The sequence below is a fragment of the Grus americana genome, chromosome 3, assembly GCF_028858705.1.
Source record: "Grus americana isolate bGruAme1 chromosome 3, bGruAme1.mat, whole genome shotgun sequence".
Classification (NCBI taxonomy): Eukaryota; Metazoa; Chordata; class Aves; order Gruiformes; family Gruidae; genus Grus; species Grus americana.
The window spans coordinates 54,393,609-54,410,178 of record NC_072854.1 but is presented as its reverse complement, the minus strand read 5'-3'; the positions used below and the strand labels follow the sequence as shown (position 1 = coordinate 54,410,178).

Sequence of the window (16,570 nt, the reverse complement as noted above, 5' to 3'; positions counted from 1 at the left end):
GGTTTGGGGGCAGCAGATGTGGTGAGTAGTGATCTCACATCCTCCTTGTTCTTGCAGAAGTGTTGGAGAGCAAGGAGGATTCTGCATCTAAATCCCACAGAAAATTTTTCTGCAAATGTCACTACCTGGTTCTTAATTTCGTGCTGTTTATAATCTTTGGTTTTTTTCCAAAAACTTTGAACAAAACCAGACTTTATGCAAATTAGATCAATAGCTCTTGCTTACTCAAGAGTTTCATGTATTTCAGTCTCTTGTACGCCGGGTCTAGTACTATCTTGTATGCGCAAATTAAAAATAGATACAATATGTTAAGCAGAGCGATATTTCCTGTCTTACCTTTCTTAATCTCCTTGAGGGTTAGGAAGAAGATACTTGAAGTCGTACCTATGGTTGTATCAGCCTCTGATCCATGATACGATCCATCCATGAGCTTGGCAGTACTGAAGAAGGATTATATTCATTAAAAGATGTGAATCATCTATAACAGAAGAATAAATAAATGAGCTATAATCCATAAAAATAATTGCATGATAGTGACACAATAAACAAGCACGGATTTTGTCACCTTTCCAATTTCTTCCCTTGCTATCCTCAGAGGCCAGGGCTATGGAGTGAATTCTACTCTCTGGAGTTTGCAATTTTCTTTTGTGTGCACTTTTCAGGCAATAATTTTCCTCACAGGGATATAATTTCATATCATGTTTTCACCACAGCTTTTTTCTCATTTATCTTTCACCTCAAACATATAGTGCAATGTAGGCAATGAGCTGCAGCTTTAACTGGACAGTTGGCTATATAATAATATAGGATGAATCATATTCTAAGTGGGATCACAGTGTGCCAGTCTTATTGGTGAAAAACATGCAGAGTCTTGTCCTCATTCTTAGATGTTCAGCAGTTTACAATGGGGTAATATTTTTCATCCTTTTATGGACAGCTAGTGGCCACACGATTACAGCTCTGCTTTTTGTGTGTTATGTCCCCTATAATACAGTTTGTGGCATCCTGGCTGTGGTGGGTTGACCCTGGCTGGAGGCCAGGTGCCCACCAGAGCCGCTCTATCACTCCCCTCATTCGCTAGACAGGGGAGAAAAAGTACAATGAAAAGCTTATGGGTCGAGATAAGGACAGGGAGAGATCATTCACTAATTATCGTCATGAGCAAAACAGACTGAACTTAGAGAGGAAATTCATCTGATTTATTACTAGGCAAAACAGAACAGAGGAATGAGAAATAAAACCAAATCTTAAAACACCTCCCCCTACCCCTCCCATCTTCCCGGGCTCAACTTCACCCCTGGCTTCAACCTCCTCCCCACTCAGCGGCACAGGGGAACAGGGAATGGGGGTTACGGTCAGTTCATCACACGGTGTTTCTGCCGCTTCTTCATCCTCAGGGGGAGGACTCCTCTCATCGTTCCCCTGCTCCAGCATGGAGTCTCTCCCACGGGCTACAGTCCTTCACGAACTTCTCCAGCCTGGGTCCCTTCCACGGGGTGCAGACCTTCAGGAGCAGACTGCTCCAGCATGGGTCCCCCATGGGGTCACAAGTCCTGCCAGCAAACCTGCTCTGGCGTGGGCTCCCCTCTTCACGGGTCCACAGGTCCTGCCAGGAACTTGCTGCAGCGTGGGCTTCCCACAGGCCACAGCCTCCTTCAGGTGCCTCCACCTGCTCCGGCGTGGGGTCCTCCACGGGCTGCAGGTGGAATCTCTACACCCCCTCATCCTTCCTCCATGGGCTGCAGGGGGACAGCCTGCTTCACCATGGTCTTCACCATGGGCTGCAGGGGGATCTCTGCTCCAGCGCCTGGAGCACCTCCTGCCCCTCCTTCTGCACTGACCTTGGTGTCTGCAGAGTTTCTTACATCGTCTCACTCCTCTCTCTGGCTGCAAAAGCCCTCTAACTGTTTTTTTTTTTTTCTTCTTAAATATGTTATCACAGAGGCGCTGATTGGCTTGGCCTTGGCCAGCGGCGGGCCCGTCTTGGAGCCGGCTGGCATTGGCTCTATCAGACACAGGGGGAGCTTCTAGCAGCTTCTCACAGAAGCCACCCCTGTAGCCCCCCCGCCCCGCTACCAAAACCTTGCCACGCAAACCCAATACACTAGCTTAAATTCCACAGAAAAAAGTCTGTGTCCTTCCCACAGAAAAAAAAAGCCTGTGTCCTTTGCAATGTTTAGCAAACCGGAGAGTTTTTAGAATTTTGAGAAAAAAATTTGAAGATTCTAAAGTCCAAAATGAACATGAGCCCATCACTTCACTTTGAGGAGAATAGTCACAAAGCAGACAGACTAAGCAAATAAAGATTTTTCCATCAGTTCGTTCTAACCCAGAGACACCAAGAGTTCCTCTTCCCAAAATATAGCTTTGGGCACTTAATCTTGTTCAAAGTGGCACTGAGAGGTAAAATAACGAAGTAAGTGCCTTGATAAACCTGGTCTTGAATGGAGTATAATGGAATATTTAATGGTATACTCCTCCAGCCCCCGTCTACTCCTTCCTTTGTAGGATCTGAGAGATGCTGTGTTGAAAATCTACAGCTCTGAAGAAAAAAATCTGAATAAAAGATGAACCAGAGACTGTGGCGGGAACAGGTTACATCCAAAGATATGAAAAATTATCTCAAGGCAAACTATGAGGTCTTTCCAAACATACTGAAGGAGAAAGGTTTTAATTCAAATGGCAAACAAGAGTGTCATCTGACATACCAGAAGTTGAATCAGGCTAAAGGGAGAAAAACAGAGCTGTAAAAGACAAGTGCTTGTAAATACCCTGAATATGAGAAAGTGTAACAGGGTTAAGCAAACAACATTACAACAGTGCATGCCAGCAACACTTTAAGTAGTTCTGGAGAAGGTGGAGGCTTGTGGAGAAGATACAGAAATTTTTGAGGGGAATAGCCAAGAGAGAAGTAATAAGATATCTAGTTGATAATTTTGTGAAAGCATGTGGTTCTCACTGTGCAGCATATACATTTGGGGTTGTTTGGCTTTGACACCGCCCCTGTAACTCTTTCCAAAATTTCTCAGGCCTCAGTTTCACCCTGTTCATTTTTCTGCAGTGTGAAATGCACCAAACTCTTCCCTCTTTCTAGCTTTTGGGGACAAAACACAAACTAATGGTTATCAGAAAGAAAACTATCTCTCAAAGAAATTAAAAATGTACCCTCAAATTAACAACACTTGTTTAAGCATCTCTGCTGGAATCCTGCTGTGGCGCATTAGTGAGGATACACAAACAAAACTGTCCAAAAAACACCTTATCTTCCGAAGACAAATCCATCTCATGGTGTTTTAGAATTGTTGTGGCAACCTAAAATCCCCCTGCTACTTTGCTGAACTTGGGAACTTGGATACAAGACACACAGGTAAAACATATTCAGGTGTGAATTACAGGAGCGAAAGAAAGAGGGAGAAAGAGAGTATGCCGGTGACAGAAATCCTGTAGGAGAGAGCAGACTCGATATTCATTAGAAATGGCTACTTTTAGCCTTCCACACTGACTGTGGCCCTTAGGCAATACTGACTCCTGAGAAGCCTCTCTAGTAACTCAGGCATCATATGTCTTTGGGACGGATTTTGTGCAATAAGAGTCAATACTGGATGTTATTGGTATGTAATAGTACCCGAGGCATGTCTAACATAAAGGAATGCCTTACAAACCATTTTTTTCCCCCCCTCAGTTGGTGGGCAACAATCTGTTCCTGTGCAGGTTCCTAAAATGAGTGTTGAAGTGGTCTAATTTAGTTTACCCTTTTTTTGCTGTGACATGTTAAATGTATTTTGCAGTAACTTATACAAAATTTATTGTGGGATTCCATGTGCCTAATTTAGGCATTTACTTTACATTTTAATTTTACAGTATAGGTAGGCAGGACACCTGTCTATTGTCTGTATAGGGAACTTCAGAGCTACACCAGTGTGCTGTCACTGTAGAGGCTTGTGCAAGAACTATAATTAGTATGTACAGAAATGTATTGGCATGAAGTACCAGAGAAAACAATCAGAGAAAGGCATAAGATGTTAACAGCACTGAGAACATTGGTTTTGTTTAAATTACACAATAAACCATACATTTCCTTTCCCAGTCTCCCACTGAACTTTGTGCAACTGCACCTACAATATAAGTATATTTGAGGTATTTGGATCCCAAGGTTAATTATTAATATTGCAATGGACTATTTATCCCGAAAAAGATAATATACATGAAACCTATGTTCAATTAACTGCAGATGGACTGTAATTCAGTGTTACTGATAAACTGGGACAAATCCTAACTTTAGGATGCTGATGTTTTACAATATGCTTAGGATTCATATTCTTTCCCCACTCACTATCTGTCCAAAGGCCAAATGGCTTTACACGGTATTTCTTGTCACTGGAAAATATCGCTTCTTGCCCTAACTCACACTTTGTTGGTTTTCCATCTAGTTCACAAACTGATCTGTGACCATAGCTGTAACTCTTTGGGTTCTTCAGAGCGATGTGCCAGGGGCTGCAACATCTGGTTGAGCACTTTCCTATCTAGTTGTTGTTTTCCTATCTAGATGTTGTTTTTCATTATTATTAAACACTTGGAATAGAAACTGCAGTTACAAAATAGTAGAGACATGCCTGATTGAAGCAGAAAGCAAAGCAGAATAGGCTTAATCTTTCACTGTAAGGGTTTCCTCTGTGGTGAAAAAAACCCTCAGCCCTAGTCCTCCTTCTGGCTCATTCACATGCTGACCAACCTGACTGATCGGTTGTGCAAGTTCGGGGACTACCTGGGGAATTGATCCAGGTTAAAAAGTAATCCTATGCAAAACACAACACAGAACTGGAGAACAAAATGTTCTGATTTGTGATGTTGGAGTGTAGGTTTCAGTGAGAAATGTCTCAGGCATTATTTTATTTCAGTTATAAAATACCTCACAGGAAAACTTAACATGAACACATACATGTGATTAACCCAAGTAGCTCATTCCAGGCTCATGGGTGAGACCAGGTTGGATCAGTCTGATTAACCACTTCGGTGGAGGAGTGGATTCAGGCTATTGTTTGGGACTACTGTCACACATAGCTTAGAGATGAAAACCAATTTGGGCAAAAGTTCAGTGAAAGCTGAGGAAAAAACCCACAATCTAGCAAAAAGCTAGATTTTATTCCCTTGTGCTCCTCTCCAGTCTTCCTCAAAAATGTTGTTGATTAAAAAAAGAATAACAGAAATCAAAATGAGCATTTAAATAATGTCAAAATTTTTTCTAGACTGCTTTCCCTTTTTTGCAAGTTACACTAGTTCTCTAATCTCTGTCTGCATTAAAGATAAGCAAATATTGAAAGCAAGCCAATCAGCACAGTGTTCATGGGTTCACATCACAGTTAAAAAGGAAATGTGACAGCTCACACATCTCTAGAATTACTCGCGTTCACCGAGCTGGGAAGTAGTAGCATACATCTCTGTGGGCACTGAATGGAGAGCAGAGGAGGTAAGTATGCCTGAAATTATTAGAATGGTAGATCTGTGAGTTAAATGATGCTCTATTACCCTCTCAGTAAAATAGTAATAATTGTATGTAGACCTCTTTCATAGACCATTTTGGCACGCACTGCCAGAAAGAGTTGCAGAGAAGTAGGGGCTAGAGCTGGTCCATGCTTGACAGCAGGATGGCTGTCCGGAGCAGGGTTGTCTCAGTGCTGGTGTGGAACCTGGGGTCTCACATGGGCTTTTCTGTGTCACTCAATAAAGAAATTGGAGTCATAGCTGTGAGACAGTTACTTAAGCAGACTAAAAGTCTGCAGTCACTGTGGATCTAGGAGATTAACTGGCAGATGCCTTTGTGTCTGCATTTGGAGACAGATTTTTGAGATGTGTTTTTGAGATGCGTAGCCAGCTGGTATGAGCATATCTGAATGTTTGTTTTTTTCTCCCATCACTAGATCATGAATAGGCTTTCCAGGAAACAGGGCAAGGCTTTTTTTCCATGGTATATTTTTTCATGGTATATTCATACATCTGTAAGAAACAAGCAGTGTAATAACCTTTGTCCCAAAGTGATATAAAAACTCATGGTTTTGACTGAAAAAGATCAGGAAGGCATCTGTATACTGTGCATTGAATGTGTCACCTCTTTGTTTCCCATGAATTCCTTGCTCTTTCTCTTGTATCGGTAACATTTTTCACTCATTCTCCATACCTTTGCATTCTTAGGACTTCCCCAGCTTTGATATCACAACTTGAATTTAAAAGTGTACCAATCCCTCGGTTTCTAAACTTGGGCTTTTCTCCATTTAGAGTTCTGATTCCCTGGGGGTTGTTTCAGTCAGCGAAACGCAGGATTTGCCGTGCGGCTGAAGCGTTGCCGTGAGCTGAGGCCGGCAGCCACTCACCACACGCAGCGGCGGCTCCCCTCCTGCCCTCCCGGCCCTCCCTGTCCCCGCCACGGCCCACGCTGCCCTCCTGCCCCTCGCTGCCTTTACTGCCCTCCCTGTCCCGGCCACGGCCCACGCTGCTGGCAGGGCGAGGGGAGGGCAGCGCAAGCACAGGGGTCGGTACTCCCAGACAGGAGACACGTCCCGCTGCGTTTCTTTGCTCGCGGGCCTTTGGCGGTAGAACTGAGCTTCCACATCCCCCAAAGCAAAGGATTTATTTGTTGCCTAATGACACCAAGTGAGGGTGGTAACAGGAGAAATCGAGTTCGATTAATCTCATAAAACAAAGGCATGTGTTTGTCTTAAAACTTGTTAGTACTTTATGTGCGAGGGGTTGTTCAGATCACGGCCTGCCATGGTCCTTGCTGCTTCTGCGGGGCGTCCGTGCGTCCGCCTGCGGCCGCTGGCGGTTACTGGCCCCGTCTGCCCGGGGCAGGGCAGGCACTGGCTGTCCCTGGTCACGGCAGCGGCCGCAGCACCCCATCCCCTGCCTGCCAACCAGCCCAGGGGGGCCGGGGGTCCAAAGGCAGCACAAGCCCCACAGGCAGTGCCTGTACACGCACACGCTTTACCACGGCCATGGCGGCAGTGATCCTCAGGTGCTTTCTGAGGCATCCAAGTGGAAGGGCACGTCCTCGGCTGCGCGGGTCCAAGGACGGCGCTCCCGCCGCAGGCAGCGATGCTGGCGCAGCGCAGTGGGGCGGCACAGGGCCAGGCAGGGAGCAAGCGCCTGGCCGGGGGACTTCATGGACCAGGAAGGCAAAGGGGAAGCAGAGCACGAATGGGAGAGAAGCTAATGATAACATGCGGGATCAGAGGCCTCATTTCCCAGGACTGCCTGTAGTGATGAATTCACATCACTTGGCTGGTATGTCTTGGGCAGTCGGCTGATTCGACAAATCTGAACAAGGGTGATATCCTGAGGGTGGAGCAATGGCAAACACAGCAGTCCAAGAGGGTATGGCAAGGGTCGCAAGGGGAAGGCAGGGGACAGAAACCCAGACAAAATTTCAGATAGGAAGGTCTCTCTTTCCAAATGTATTTTAACCCACATAAGACAATGCTTGTGATATCTAAGTCTGGAAGAAAACTTGCTGCCAAAGCTTGTACATTGTCTGATGGTATTAATAAATAGTTCAGCTACTGAGCAGGGAGGGAGTGACCAGGATGTTAAGCTCACTGAAATCCATGGATGTATCGTTCAGCTCAAAGGCTGCAGAAGAGACACAGACCTAAACCTTCAAACCTAGATTCTCCACTTGGCTCTGGCCCAGCTGCGAAAGTCGGTCTCTCTCCAGTCTCTCTTATTCTTCCTGTATTTCCCCAAGAGTCCGTTCTTCCCTAGTCACCACAATAATGATGATTAATGTCTTTTTCTGGCAAATATGTGACGATGGTGTTTTAGTGAGACACAAGACAACAATCTCATAAAACCAGTAGGCATGTTTCAGAAAATAGCACACATTCATGCTTACCCGTCCCAGTTTGCAGAAATTTTGGTGACTGTGGGAGAAACATTAGTAATGAAATGGAGAATAAGTAGAAGGAGGCAGAAATTGTAATAAGACATTCTGAACACAGTTTCAGTCACAAAATTCAGAATGAGAGCTTGGTAGTGAAGCTAGCTCTGTGCAAGAGCTACTGACATCCCAAAGAAAACTCTAGTCACTCAGATCCTAGAGGAATCTTGACAAATTATTTTTACATAGGTTTGCCTTCAGTTACATTAGTTTTCACATGCATGTAGCATACATTTGTATATGAGTAAAGGGTATTGACATACATCTTTTTTTTTTAATTAGAAATGTATCCTGAGTGGTGTTCTTGTGAAAATCTGAAAAGTAAATTTCAGCATATTGTTTCCAGAATTTTGCTGAAATGCATTTTTGCTAAAATTTGCCAGCACTGGATTATTTCTTTGAATTACTCGTTTGTTTGTTTGTTTGTTTCTTTGTTTGTTTGTTTGTTTATGTGAGATGACAACCAAAGAAAAAGATAAAACCTAACATTTTCTTATTGCAGGTTATTCACCTAAAAGGAGAACTGATTAAAAATGGAACCATCAAAAGAATTTGTATTCAATTACAAAGGGTTTTATTTTGCTGTAAATACTTCACTTGAGTACGTAGCTTCCTTGGAAGATTTTGAAATCAAAGATAGTGACATATTTCTAGCTACTTACCCAAAATCAGGTAAGAATGGAATTGTTTCTAAAGAGGGGAAAAAATCTGCCTTTATTCAGCCATCTAACTGCAGAAGTACCTAGGGTTGTTAGCTTTGCTTGTAGACCTGAATCAGCTCTGATTATATGCAGTGTAGCATTATGTACAGTCCCTGCATAGCCATGGCCTCAACAGCCAGACACAAGGTTCCTGCTCGTGTCCAGCCAAATTGGTCTAACTCATGCGTGGACTCAATCTTGTAGGTGTATTCAGAGCAAGCTACGCACAAACTGACCTCCTGTGCCTCACAGAACACATACATAGTTTTGGTAGGGCTGAGTGCATGAGTGCTGGAGATGATTGTGGGATATCTGGAATGATTTGTGGGCTTACATGGAAAGTAGTTTGGGGGTTGCTGCATCCAAATTACAACCACGCAGGAGATCAGAGCAAATGTGAGTCAATGATATATACCTCCTTTCAAGGATAATGAAGTACTATTTACCTACATATTAATATGGGACACTAGTGTGATGAATTCTGCATTTCTATTTCTGAAGCAAATGCAACTGAGCAACCACCTGGCTTCACTGTCATCTTACATGAAATCTAAAGCCTTGTCATGCCTAGACCTGTGTGTTTCCATACAAGTTCACTTTATGCTCTAAACCTGGTCTACCCACTTTTCAAGACCGTATTTCTTTAGTGATTGGTAATTAATGACTCGATCATGCAATAAGCAGTGATTTTTTACTAAAGCCTTGACATCTCTGGTACCAATCTGTGCTTGTACTTTCAAGGCCCCTGCTATCCTCCTCTGTTTGTGCTCTTGGGAACCTCTGTCATTATCCTTTGGTTTTCTTCAGCAGCCTTCAAGATGCAGCCTTTGGATAACATAACGAGTGTTTTGTTAGCATACATCCTTTTCCTACGGTCACTGAACATCTTGCTGGAATTCACTATTCAGTGAACTACTTGAGGCAGAAAGACATTCTTGAGCGAAGCCCAGAAGGAGTAGCAGGGAGCACCAGGTGTGGTTGTGGTGAAGGTAGATGTGATACAAGAAGCCTGTGGAAGGGTCGTGTGCGAAAGAGCGAGGGGACAGGGAGCCCAGGTGATGTTAGCTCATCGTCAGGCAGCACCGGGATGAGCTGTCCAAGTAAGGCAGAGAGGGAGGATGAGAAAGCAGTATTTAAGGGGTGGAGATGTTATAGCACTGAGATGAGCACAGCTTTGGAAGTAGGAGTTTCATGTTGCAAAGTGATGGGCTACCCTTGGACAGGAAGGAGTTGGAAGATGATTTTGAGTTATGAATTACACAGAACGTCATCTCTCTCTCATTCACACCTTTCCCTCTATCCTGCCCCACCAGTTATCAATCTAAGGTACCCTCCAAACCTTCAGCTAAATCTCTACTACTGCACAGAAAAGTTGTCCAGGTTGATTATACCAAGCAGAGCAAGACAGTCAACACAGCTGTGAAATCACTGGGTATTGTTCCTCTGAATCCTAGGGCTATTTCTTTTTCTTGCCCAGTTACTTTAAATCTACAACATGCATACAGTCTAATCTCCAGAACTAAGAGCTTCCTTCCTAGGTGAGGTCTTAACAACTAGGCTTCAGTTTCAGATGCCTTTGTTTCTCTGTGCTTGTTCACAGTAACCTACAGCAATAACTCAATGCTCTTCTGCATTGATTTGAATTCTCTCAAGTGTCCATCTTCACTGGCCTATGGTATAAAAGGGGAAAGGAACCCACGCTAGTGTAGTGCTGGGAAGGCCAGAGGACCTGGAGCTAAACAGTCCTGCTCATTGCCCAAGTGGTTAATCAATCAGGATTTGCCTCCCACCATTACCAGCTGGCACATGAACACATACTGGCACAGTGGTCAGCCACCTTCAGGGTCCTGCCTTTTTCAATAATCCTTGCCAGTAGGTGTGACCCAGGAGTCAGACCTTCCCCAAAGAACTTTAGAGAGCCTGTTGCCACAAGCATTTGCTTTGTGGGGCTCATTTGTGCTTTACAAATATGGTGTTATCAGCTATTTGTTTCATGACATCTCACAACACCTTGCAGGACTTCTGGAAGTAAAGCTCTTTTCCAGATCCGCTCAGTATGAGATGTGTTTAGGTGCGTGGCCCACAGAGATGCAGCAATTCATGTTGCCACAAGAGGGTAAGGACAAACATAGTTTGTGTGGAAGCTGAGTATACTGGGTAAAGAAACTGAAGGTTTAGTTAGTGGTCATGACTTTTTTGCAGGCACAAAACAAAAATATGCTTCCCTTCTGCAGTCAGCAGTCACCAAGACAATGTTTGCTTTCTCCAGTATGTGAGGTTGCATTTATATTCACAAATTGAAACTCATTATAGCTGTGCAGAGGGTCTGTTTATAACAATATACTATCTTCAATTAAAAAAAAAAAATCAAGCAAGGTTCAAATAAAAAGGTTTCCTTCTCAGGAACTGTGTGGACTCAGAACATTTTGAGCTTAATTATTCATGAAGGCCACCGTAATGGAACAGAAAATATGGAGACCATGGACAGAATCCCATGGCTGGAATACAATACGAAAAATAAGGATTATGCAGATCTTCCTTTGCCTCGTGTTTTTGCCACTCATCTGCCGTACTACTTAGTTCCAAGAGACCTGAGAAACAAAAGAGGACGTGTAAGTGATGTTATTTTTACAATTTCCTTAAAACCAATCGTGCCATTTTGCCTCAGTGAATTGGTCCAAATCCTACCTTTTTTCTCTTTCAGTTCCCCATGCCTCAGTATAAATATCACCTTCATATACATGGGGAGATCAGGGACCTTCTAAAGCCCATTTTTTCTGTTTCCTTTTGCCAAATCTCTCAGCACCAACATTGTTAGAGAGAGGGGTGGTGCATCTCAGGAGGATCTACCAGGGTCAAAGACTTGCACTGATTTTCCCTTTGTGAAAACATCCGATTTCACTGAAGTTGTAAGTCTGAAAAAAAATCTCCCACACTGAAAATAGGAGTAGGATGGGACTATAGTAGGTAGAGAGGGAATGTGTGAACTGCCTTTTCTTGCTGTGAGTTTCTAAATAGGACTCTCCATCATGAACTGTGCCATAGCTCAGGGCCTGTCTCCCATGGAAAATGCCTCCATAGAGAAAGGTGTAACCAGGCTACTACACTAAGGCTCACTGACAGAACATGGATATATGGGCAAGTCTGAAAATGTATATGGGATGTATACTTCTAACAGCACACCGAGAATTGCCTTAGCTGCCTTATGGCAAATTCTTACTTTGCTCCCTGGCAAAGGACCTTATACTTCTGCTAGTCTTTCTTATAGTGGTCCCGATGACTTCTGCCCCTTCCATCCTTATCTCTGATGTAAGGCTTCCCATGGCTGAGTAAGCGGAGAGCTGTGGCAGAGCACTGCCCACAGGGGCTACGGAGGCGAGCTCAGTGCTGCTGTTACCTTCTTCACAGGTACAGGTCATGGGAAACTGCAATGTGCTCACCATTTTCTTCACAATACCAGTGAAGTTTGGAAGAGAAAGTTCACATGCAGAAGATGTGAAATCCAAATGATGCCTCACAAGGAATGAGAAAATTGCCCAAAAATCACACAGAGCATGCATGTCAGAAAATATGGAAATTGTTGTGACTTCAGGAAAATAGTGCTTGGGGGGGGGGGGTGGGTGGGTCTTTTCCATCTCTGCTAGAATATGCCACTCAGGTTGTTTGTATTTTGTATCAAACCACAGAATAACTTTTTCTGTGATTTCCGGTCAGAGCTTTGGAACTAGTCGTTTATTGAGTTTTCCTGTAATGCATTTAGGAATCCTTGTTTTATATACCTTAGAAATAATGGGTTTGGTTTTGCTAAAGATAATCAGATAAATTTTCAATTAAGCAGGAATAAAAAGTAGTCACTTTATCTAGTTAGAAGGGCAGTCCGAGAGGATGATTCTTCTGTCTCTCCCTGCAAACATTTGTAACCTTCTAAGGGTGACAGGCCAGACACTGTTCTCTCTGCTTAATTAGCCACTAAGTGTTAAGGAGCAGAAACTTAGTAGAAGCTGGCACATGCTGCCAGTGGAGAGGCAGGAGGCTGCCCGTCTCACTGGTGGTGCCTAGTCTGTGCCTGAGGCAGCAGCTCTTGTGTGGCCAGGAGTCAGCAGGAGCCAAAAGAAACCTTGCCCATAACAGCTCCTTCTTTTAAGATGCCAGGGTTTCCTCTTACATGCCGTTCAAAATCTGCCTGCCTGCTGCCCGGCACTAGCACCACAGGCCAGGAATTTAGGTCACAGATGCTGTTAACACTACCAAAGCCGAGATTTACAAGAAACACTTCTTCATTTCATCGTGACTGTACGCAGAAATGTGAAGCTGAATCAACCTAATGATTTTCTAGTGTTGTTATTGCAACCTTGCCTTGCCCAAGTGAGCAGTGTCACTGAAGCCTGTAACACTGATCCTGTGACGAGAGTTAGCTGCAGGCACTGAACAACTGCAACTACAGAAATACCACCACTTATAAACAAACACATTATCCAGAATTTACCTAATGTGATTGTCACCTTCAAACTGCTTTCACACATTTTTAGTGGGACCTATATGGAGAACTGCAATGATGGTCAGGGTAATGGCATTCTGTAATATCTCTGAGACTCGTCTTCTTACTGTTTTGCAGGTTATTTATGTTACCAGGAACCCTAAGGATGTTATGGTTTCTTACTATCACTTCTCCAAATTCATGTCCACGCTAGAGGAAATACCAGATTTTAACCTTTTCATGGAGAGATTTTTAGCTGGCAAAGGTAGGATATCTTTTTTACTACGGAGCCCAAATCCTGTTCCATGACCTCAGATTGAATGGAGATTAATTATATCAATAAATATCAATTACCAGAATCCTCAGCTATGCTGTAACCTGAATCCAAAGTTGCAGAAGGCTGTTTGAGCTTGACACCATTTTCTGATAAAAGCTGGTCCAAAGGGAGTAGCATAGTCATGGCTTTGCTGCTCCCCGACAAAATGCAAGCCACTGATTTTATTTGAATTGGATGCTGATTCAGAATATAACCATTATGACTTAAAATCTCTTAACACTTTCTGTACTTGGTAAGTGGAGCTGAACCCATAAGAATAGACATTGTACAGAAAAGAGAGAAGTTTTTTGCTTCTGCCAGTATTGGTTCAGATTACTAGAAACAAAAGGAGTTTTGCCACATTAGCTCAGAGAATTGCCACAAAGAGTGTGAGCATGCATCCCTCAAGTTATCAAAAATATAATTTAAAAAACCCTTTCAAAGACCTAAATGTCTGATTATGTTACTGTTTTACTGCTAGCTGTTAATGGTATTTCTCTTTATTTTTTTGTTTTTAATAATTTCCCTTGCTAAGTACTTGCCAGTTCGTGGCTGGATCATGTTGCAGGCTGGTGCAGTCATGCAGAGGATTTCAATATACTCTTCCTTACCTATGAAGAAATGAAAAAGGTGAGGTCAATTAGTATCACTGTACTCAATTCTTCTATGATGAGTGCATTTTCAGACAGCTCTTTATAATTACACTTTATATTGGAAAGTCCTTAATCTGTTGTGGAGTAGATTCAAATTGAGACTTCTGAGAGAATAAAGTCATTTGGCTCATTGGTTCAAGGTCTTGCCAATTACTAGATAATTATTAGGTAAAACACTTTCCAATATGACAGAAGTTATCTTCACTGTCACCACAAAAACCCCTTTCTGAAATAGTACAGAACAAGACTTCTGCAAGTATCTTCAACAGGAATGTTGTGCTCATAAGGACAGTTCCATTAAAGGAAAAAAGTGCTGAAGAGGCAGGTTCTAAAGTACTCTAGGAGCTCTCAAATTGCTGACCAGAAGTTTCTTGCTTGGTGGCTGCCCACGCCTTTGTGTAACTTCCTACTTCTTCGAGGTGGCTGCCCTTCTTCTCATGGGCAAGCTCCGGAGCACCCCGGCCATGGCAGCGCAGCCCACATCACGTGCCACTGCACTGGTCCCTCAGCCTTCAGAGACAGGGGTTGCTCACGTCGAGTCCCTCGCTAGGACAAGACTGACAAAACCCCCACAGGTTGAGTGCCTTCATGGTGACAGGCACGATTCCAGGGGTAACTTTGCCAGGGCATCTAACACAAGATGCAGATTTGGTTTGCAGCGTGGGGAGCAGAAGACAGAATTCCCCATCTCCAAGGGCATGCTGCTGCAGTGAGCTACAGTGTCACTGCTCTCCAGTATTCAACTGATGCAAGTGAGACTATGCTAACATAAAAATGATGGTCAGTTTTGCACCCAAATGTGTGTCCTTTATTATCCTGTATTCCACTACTGTATGCATTTAGTTCTTTGCATCATCAAGACTCTTCAAAGTACCATTATTGCAGGATCTCAGAAGTGCTGTGCTGAAGATCTGCAACTTCCTAGGCAAGAAGCTGAGTGAAGAGGAAGTGGACAGTGTTGTAAGACAGGCTACATTTGAAAACATGAGAAAAGATCCCAGGGCAAACTACGAGAACCTGCCAGATGACATCGTAGTGAAAGACAAGGGTAGTTTTCTACGAAAAGGTAAAGTGGAAGCAGTCTGATGCAACAACTATTTAATCCCACGCTTCCTCGTGAGATGAACCTAGGGTTTCTAGTCTCAGCTGGGAAGCCTCATTTTCAGAGGGAGAATTCAGATTAGTGGCAAATTAAATTTATAAGAGCAGTTTTATTGCCATGGCATCAGTGATTTTACCATATTTTCCTAAGGACAATAAAAAGGTAATGTTTTACTGATTGTAATGCAAGTTGTAACATGCCTGTCAGATACAGGAAAGGATTTAAGGATTTTACCAAGCCAGGGGTAAGATAATACTTTTTTTTACTGCTTCTCACTTTTCAAGGCAAGAGTCACCTTAATTGCATGAGTATAGACCTTCTTGACCAACTACCCTCTGAGTCCATACGTGGCATCCCTGGGCTACTGGGCATTGCTAAGATGTCCTAACGCTCAGTGTAGGAGGGGACCTCCAGGGATTAAAGAGAGTGGTGCACTGAGAGAAAAATGAGAGGTGTTGCTTTTAATAATTTCCTCTTTGATCTCAAAGGAATCAGTAAAACACCAGAAGGAATGAGTTGAATAACTTTCTGAGGAGTCAAGATTATAGGCCTATGCCGTGTTTTATTCACAGCACCTAGATTTGGAAGCGTGTCCTCTAAAGAGCACGCAGAGCCTAACCCAGCAGGCCAGTGACAAGGAGATGCTGAGGAAGCCACGAATTGCTTCCCAAGACTAGCACTCACTGTTTGCAGTGGACTTCAGAGAGTTGCACGTTCTGCTTCTCACCTCCCTTTGCTGCCTCTTTCCTCAGGCACTGTTGGAGACTGGAAAAACATCATGACAGTGGCACAGAGTGAAAGGTTTGACAAAGTTCTTGAAGAGAAAATTAAGACCCTGCCCATCAAATTCATCTGGGATATTAATGATGAAATGTAGGCTGGTTTTGAGTTTCATCATCCTGTGGTGTTTATACTGGAAGGACATATCTGAAGTTCTGTAAGAAGAAAATACATCCATTTTCAGCTATGTTATAGAAACAATAACGATGACAACTCAGTCACAAAATGTGAGCTGAGGAAGCTATTCAATTCTACTATTTTCCTGTTTGTAATTTTACAATATATTCTAATTAACTTTCTTAGTAAACTGACTTCCTTTCTTCATGTTTGTTTTTACTTTCATTTGCTTTATTAATACCAGAGTTGTAGACAACCAAGTGAGGATAGATTAGTGTTGCTAAAGCTTTCTAAAAAATGTTTCACTCATGAATTTCATGAGGCTTCTTTCGGTAGAAGCTTCAATATCCAGACTGAAGTAAGATTGGCCAGCTGTGCTATAGTTAAGCTTTGATATGTTTGAGTTCCTGTTTCTTTGGTAAACACTGATACTCAACCATTTGCTATTAAAGTGACCTTACGTTGCATTCTCTGGTGTGCCCATTGACTGAAAC

At 43.1% G+C, this 16,570-nt stretch overlaps 1 protein-coding gene across 1 annotated transcript; it reads left to right on the top strand.

Annotated features, from left to right (window-relative positions):
• Positions 1 to 5,330: 5,330 nt before the first annotated feature.
• On the top strand, positions 5,331 to 16,543 carry LOC129203939 (amine sulfotransferase-like). Its single transcript, XM_054818952.1, has 7 exons — positions 5,331 to 5,467; positions 8,433 to 8,602; positions 11,035 to 11,243; positions 13,247 to 13,373; positions 13,960 to 14,054; positions 14,963 to 15,143; positions 15,932 to 16,543. The coding sequence occupies exons 2-7, from the start codon at positions 8,464 to 8,466 to the stop codon at positions 16,054 to 16,056; spliced, it is 876 nt and encodes a 291-aa protein (XP_054674927.1). The 5' UTR covers positions 5,331 to 5,467; positions 8,433 to 8,463; the 3' UTR covers positions 16,057 to 16,543.
• The last annotated feature ends 27 nt before the right edge of the window (positions 16,544 to 16,570 follow it).